Genomic DNA, 7,316 nt, shown 5'->3' on the forward strand with positions numbered 1-7,316 from the left:
TAAATTGCATCTTTCAAGAAAATGTTTAAATAACTTACTACAGTAGTTCTGTTGTGGGTTAGTGGCACATGAGTAATTTTTGTGATTGGGTATTTAACAGTAGTTTTTATTGACATATTCTTTTAAGTCTTCTTTGATTTTATTATACATTATTTGCATGTTTTGCAGCAGTAATTTTTCTAAGACTTCATCAGGCAAACTTTGGTCTGTATCTGATAAAACCCACAAATTCAAAATATTAGAGGAAGTCTGAAAGGATAGCATGATTCTGTTTGAGAGAGATGATCAGAGCTGGTGCTCAGAGAAATTCTGTGTCATGGAGCTTAAATCCTGTCCCTGTTCTTCCAGCAGAGTTTTGGCAGCATGCTATTGCAGCTTTTCCAGGGCTGAAGGGGCTTATGGGTGTATTTGTTCTGAAATGTCATGTAGTTTCTAACCTTGAATGAAACATCCAATTAATATTTGATTAAGAAGAAATTTTTTTTCATATCTCTGTTCAAGCATGTTGCTTCAGACAGTGCTATGTCTATGAAACTTTTGCAATTCTAAATTTAATTGGGTGGTCATTTAAATGCCTAAATATTTTTTATAAGCTAGTGTGTAATAGTATCCTTTGCAAGCAGTTTTACTTTTGAGAGAGTAATTTTTAAAAAATACTGTGTATCACATCTTTGTTATGTTATTCTTACAGATAAACAGAAATCCCCTTCGGATATAATACAAAGTTTTCAGAAGAAAAGTCAGTTTAGGACCATTGCTCCAAAAATGGTACCAAAAATTTTAACATCTGGAGTGGTTTCTTGTCTTCAGTCATCTTTGCCTGAGCCAATTACACCAATTGCAGCTTCAGGTGGTTCCAAGCCACTGGTGGTACCAGCTCAGAACTATGCTGTCATGCAGGTGGCTGCTCACAAGGGGACGTTTTCCCTGTTGGCTGTGCCGTGTGTTGCACCTGCCCTAACACAGCACGTTCAGCAGTCAGCTGTGGCCCCTTCTGAAAACCTAAAGCTGCCCATCCCCAGGTACCAATCTGTAAGAAATAAATTGCTGAGTGACAAAAAACCAGCACAAATCTCTGGTTTGAGTGCACGTAACAAGTTTCCTACCAAAGCACTAATCTCATCACAGACTTCCTCCATGACTACTGTAACTGAAGACTGTCCTGAAGCTCATTCTAGTTCAGATTCAGCTGAGCAAGGGATGATAAGAGACTGTGACTCAGCTGAAATTGGAGTTGCTACATTAATAAAGAAAAGCAATTGTGGGGAATCTGGATCTCCTTTAATGAACAAAACTGAAATTGATAGCAATAGTATTTCTGGACCATCTGTAGTTGAAGACTCCCTATCCAAGCCAGCAAGTACAACTAATCCCCTGAAACTAAGTCTACACTCTGTGAAGACAGCATCAGAAACCACAAGAGAGTCACTTACGACATCTGAGAAACTAAAGAAAAAACCTACAAATTCTGCAAATCCTGTTGCTGTCTTGTCACCAGCAGTTTTTTGCAGTACAATTCAGATGACTCCGTCAGCACCAAAAGGAAAACTTCCTATTTTGCCTTACTCAAGGATGAAAAATTCAGTATTCTGTAAATCCAAGGTGAATGCTAATGTTATGGATATATCTGGTCATTCACTAAAATCTGAGTCTGAAAAGATACCATCTTTGATGAAAACCAAAGCCTTTGATAAGCAATTAGCTGTATCATTTACACAAGTACCCAAACAAACCACTCGAGAAAATACCTTCTCTCCATCCAGCAAAGTGGATGATGTCGACAGCCTTAAGAAATTGAACAGTGCAGCCTCTAAAAGAAGAGGCAGGAAAAAAAGAGCCCCGGATGATTTATTGGCATTTCAGGCCAAGCGAAGGAATAAAGCAGAAGCAGTGAAAAAATACCGCAGTATCAGACCAAAACCAGTGGTGGTTGCGCAGGCGCTTGCACCGCTGACTCCTGCAGCAATCATAGACACACCGTCTCGTGAGCAAGACTTACTTTTAAATGGCTCACTCGCCAATAAATGTTTAAGTTCCAAGCAAAGTGATGCTACATCAGCTAAATCAAGTGATCTAAGTAGAAATACATGTTCAGCCACCCCTAAGCCGCTGCACAGATGTCATGTTTGTAACCACACGTTCCAGTTTAAGCACCATCTCCAGGACCACATGAACATGCACACGAGCCGGCGGCTGTACAGCTGCAGGATCTGCCGGAAGGCGTATATCCATTCTGGGAGCCTCAGCACCCATATGAAGCTTCATCACAACGAAGGCAAACCCAAAAAGCTGGTGTGCTGTGAATTCTGTGCTAAAGTTTTTGGCCATGCCGAAGTGTACTTTGGCCACCTCAGGGAAGTCCACAGGGTTGTTATCAGCACAGAGCCCTCTACTAGTGAGCAACAGATGCAAGATACTTTAAAGAAGAGAGACAGGAATATAAAAGAGGCAGAAGAAGCTACAGAGAGGTGAGAGTTTTCACTAATTAAATGCTAATGAAAACTGGATTTCAAGTTGTCAGTGGAAATCTATAAACCTCACCATTATGAAAATTGTTGCTTTTTTCCCCCAAGTGAGATTCCTAAAGGTTTAAATATTCCATTTGAATCTAGTCAATCCATTAGATCAACCAGTATATTTTAGCTGATTTATTGGCTAAAAATCGTTATTGAGACTTGAATATGCAAAGTAATTTTGCATATATTCTAGTAACACCCAATATACTTCCATATTTGGGTCAGTTGGTTTCTTGTGGTTAGCATTCTGTTAATCTGCATCTTCTGTCCTACCCACTTTGGGGTTTTCCCTAGAAGATAAGGGAACCAATTGCAGTAAGTGAAAAACAATTCATATTTCAGCATTAGCTTGCAGTTTGTTTTCCTTCTTAAATACCATTATCCCATTTCCTTTTAGGGAGTGCTGTGAGCTAATCCATCCTGAGTTTGCTGCTTTTGTGATCACTCAGCCAAGTAGAAAAGTTAATTTATCATATTAAGATGGATAGAACATTCTTTTACCTCTCTATTATGATTTTGAGGTGAAATCTCTTGATACAGTTTAAATGTTGCCTTTTTTGTTTGTTCCACTGTGCATTTATTTTCACTGACGAATACTCAGGGTTTTAATGTAACTCCTCACTGCAACACTACAGTTCCATTTTACTCGTTTTACTTTGCACAGCTCCACTCTCTGGAGCATCAGTTAGAAATTTTTAAGGTCTTGAGGCTGAGAAACAGCAGTACTTTTCTGTCAGTCTTAGTAGCTGTCATAGTAGCTGTTGTTAAAAGGTTATTTCTACCATGGCTAATTTTGGAGGCAATTCTTAAGCTCAGAAGTGTTATTTGGTTCCAGTTTTTTCCAAACCAGCTTTACTATTATTTATTTAGTTTCTTTTTTTTTCCTCTTTTGAGTGAATCAGATACTGTAGAAACAATGCCTGTTTTTAATTAAAAGTGTTTCATGACTGTCATCTCTTCTTGGAACTTATAAGGACAGAAATTGCCATCCCTTTTCTCTGCCTGGCTAATACTGAAATAGCTTGTATTTCCTTTTTTTCAACAGGGGAAATAAGTGCAATTTTGAGGACCTATTCCATAACCCGGGAGAAGTGAAATTACAGGTCAAATGTGGTCAATGCCAGTTTATTGCAGAGTCTTTTGGTGAAATGAAGTTTCACTTACTGTGCTGCCATGGAGAAGAGATTCAGGGAAGAGTAAAGGAAGGGATTTTGCAAGGAAACAGAGGAACAAGGGGGGAACTGGTGAAACACACAACCCACTTGTGGAAACAGCGCAGCGAGAGAAGACGTTTAGCAAAGTGCAGTGCCTGTCAGGAGGAGCTGTACACTGTTCCAAAACTGAAGAGACAGATAAACTTCCACCATCAAAATAATGTCAATATTTTACCTAAAAGTGAACTGACTCAGTCAGGAAGTAGTGAAGCCTCCAAGGAGAGGCAAAATGTGGGGTTTGGTACACCAAGCAAAAAAATAGAATTTTGGTCTAAAGCGGGCTATAACTGCATTTTATGCAAACGGTTATTTGGAAGAAAAGAGGATCTTTGTGATCATTGGCAGAGTCATCATAATTGTGAAGACCCTTCCACTTTATGGGCAATTTTTACTTTGGTATCAAAACAAGGAATTACTGAACTTTCTGATAACGGTGAATATTGAAGCTTAACTCTACAATGCTATGAAAAGCATTAACTACCTTACCAAATTGTTTTTTCACTGTCTTGCTAAACTAACTCAACAGAAGTATCATTTCAAAGGTTTGTTAGTTGGGTTTGTTGGGGATTTTTTAAAAAGTTATACTAACCTTTATTTTGGTGACTAGAAAATGTATTTATTCAGTATCATTCCAGATGGGTACATGGAATCTGATTATGAATGATTGTACTTAAAATTCATGCTTAAGGAACTTTGTAACAGCAAATACTCAATACTAATGGTTAATCTCAAGGAAATAGATTTGTAAATTAAATTATACTATACACACAAAAATCAATTTATATGTTGTAATCTCAATCTGGAATGAAATTACAAACCTGACTGGAAGTCAGGTCCCAACTATGCTTCCAGATTTTCTGGTAAATGCATATTTCCATACAGTTCTCTTGATCATTGGAATGTGCTTACATGCAGCTGGCACTCAGGAGCTTTATAGTCTATAATTTAAGAACTTTTAATTCTTGTTGTCTTGATTTCAGTGTCTTCAACCATGTTCATTGCTTGCAGGTGTTTTTGTGTTCAGTTCTGTCCTGGTAACAGCAAAGATCTCTGTATTTTAGCAGTAAAACCTTTACATGTATTTTTTTGCCTGTAGCTTTTTGGGTCGAAGATGAGTTGCCACGCATTAAGATGGAGCCCAGCACATCTCCAGGGGACAGGTCCTGTCAGGCTGTCAGGGGATGCAGTTCTGGAGCTTGGTTTTGATGAAAAGGTCATTGAAACCATTGAATCCAATTTGAAATTGGTGTTTAAACTGCTTAAAGCCTTATGTACCTCTGAATTATTTTGGGAGCAATAATGGAGGCAGTCTTGAGAAATCGCTGCATCACTCTCCAGCAGAAGTCAGAGCATGTCAGAGGGCAAGCTGAAAAATACACCAGTACTATCCTTGCAGTACTACTCTATTCATTCCTTCTTGTGGTCAGCTGTAGTTGAGGGACTGCGTTGATGAAAGAGTCATTCCTAAAATAGCCTGAGTTGCCGCTTGCTGTTTTGCAAAAATTATGGTGATGAAAACATGAGATCTAAAAATGTTGGGCTTTCTGAGTAGGATTCCAGAGGCTGTTGCAATATTTTGTGTATATGTTTTGTTTTTAAAAAGTAAACGCAATTTTGATGACCTAATAGTTTTGAATGCAATTTCTTGTTGTATGGTGCTTTGCCCTGAAATTGAACTATAAGGCAGGAATCAAGAATAATAAAAGACAAAAAGAAAATGCTCATAGAACTGTACAGGTGCCTGATAAGGTAGAAGAATTCCCATGGATTTTCAAAACTTCCTTCCTACTAGCTGTTGCTATAAATTTATATTTTTGGCTGTTTCTTCGCTTTCATATATTGGGGATATTTTATGCTGAATTACCTTAAAAGTAGTACTTGTTCTTATTCTTGACACATTCCTCTTTTAATGCCTACAATATATTCATATTTATTTTCACTGGCACATTTGTAAAGGAATAGCTATTTTTAAAGTTAGTGTTTCATATCAGACTGAGGCTGTATTTAACTTAGTAGAGTGTGTTGCATTTAGCAGCATTTTTTACTCCTGCAACTTAATCCTTTAAAAAACAAACAGCAGGGTGTTTCCATGAAACAGAAATGTGAGAACAATCTCTCCTTCCCATAGTTACACTATATCAAAGGGAAATTTATTCCCAGCATAAAGCATGCATTTTACGAGTTGGGAAAAACCATTTAAAAGGTTTGATCATGATCTTTTTTTGGAATGAACATTAAGTCACCCATCCCAAGGAATAGTTTAAAATGAGCAGGCATCAATGCAGTGCTGAGGCAAAGTCCCTCCTGTTCAGGAACAGCATCAGCAATGGCAGAGTGGCCCCTTAAAATTATTTTCAAAAAGTATTTGTTAAAAACAGTGGTGCATCAGAGCCTGTGATGTAGATGAGTTGTGTGGGGGTGTTCATCGGGCAAGAAGTGCACTTTCCCTGGAGGGGAAGGTGCAGTGGTGATGGGAGGAAGGGGCTGGAATGAAGGAGTCAGCTGCGTTTTCTTTAATAGAAATTTTCATGTGCAGTCTTTTCATCATATTTTTGTACTTCTCTCCCTTTCTTCAGGCCACATGGGTAAAGGGGTCTCAGCTTTCAGCAGTTCAAAGCCTGAAAACATGTTTTAAAGCATGGTTCTAAGCCACTTCTCAGTGTCCTCATAAATGTTTAAAATTAGAAGCCTTTTTTTTCTGAGCCTGAAAGCAGTCTTATGTTTCAGACTATTATGATTATGGTAGATTATGAAAGGTTGGGACTTTGGAAAATAGCTTTGCATTAAATACAGATGTGTCCTTTGTTTAAAATGTGTTTGTTTGGCATTTGTGTTCATTTTGATAAGATTTGGAGGTCCAAAGTGAGCCTTACATACTGTAACATTAGGTAGTGTCTGTTTGCTGTCCAGCAGAAGGGTTGTTATGAATACAGTTTGCTGTTTACCTTGAAGCTGGAAAAGTTAACATCTGGTTTTGCACACAAATTACATTTTTAAATTGTTAAACCGAATGTTATTGTTTTTGTAGCTGTAGTTTTGTTCCCCTCTGATTTTTCATTAAATCTCTCTCTCAGCTTCACTGTTCAACTTTAAAGCTGTTCATCACATGGAAAGTTGTTCCTTCATCATCACACCATAAATAATCAAAGCTGGAGGAGTTCCACCACTTTTCTGGCTTGCAGACTATTGCCCTTCTCCAGCTGCATAGCTACAGTTTCCTATGTCTAACTTGACATAGTTGCTGGCAGTAAACGTTTTGCTTCATTTATTTATTAGAATTCAGCTCTCTGCTGTTTAGCTCAATCAGGGTTTCTGTCATACCTCATTAGATACTTATTTTACCTACTATTCACTGAGCTCTTTAAAGAAAGTGTCATAAGAAGGATGAACAGGTATTTAAAGGAGCAGATTTCTGCCCTAACTTCGTGCAGATGATGTTTAGAGGATCACCAGCTTACCTAGGCTCAGTCGTGTCGTACATTGTATTTCTACAACACATCCACCTACACGCGCATCTATCTTGGAACAAAATGTATACTTCAAATTCAGCTGTCAGCTACTATTATCAAACCTGTACAATGTAGGT

At 38.1% G+C, this 7,316-nt stretch overlaps 1 protein-coding gene across 14 annotated transcripts in view; it reads left to right on the forward strand.

The window, feature by feature from the left end:
- ZNF438 (zinc finger protein 438) overlaps positions 1-6,809 on the forward strand; it is a 52,531-nt gene extending 45,722 nt beyond the window's left edge. For all 14 annotated transcript variants that reach the window (XM_032100500.1, XM_032100471.1, XM_032100559.1 and 11 more), the window contains 2 exons: positions 692-2,468; positions 3,562-6,809. In XM_032100500.1, coding sequence (XP_031956391.1) covers positions 692-2,468; positions 3,562-4,174 — 2,390 coding nt within the window. In that variant the 3' untranslated portion in view covers positions 4,175-6,809. The remainder of the gene's footprint in view (positions 1-691; positions 2,469-3,561) is intronic.
- The last annotated feature ends 507 nt before the right edge of the window (positions 6,810-7,316 follow it).

Source organism: Corvus moneduloides, chromosome 1 (assembly GCF_009650955.1).
Source record: "Corvus moneduloides isolate bCorMon1 chromosome 1, bCorMon1.pri, whole genome shotgun sequence".
Taxonomy (NCBI): Eukaryota; Metazoa; Chordata; class Aves; order Passeriformes; family Corvidae; genus Corvus; species Corvus moneduloides.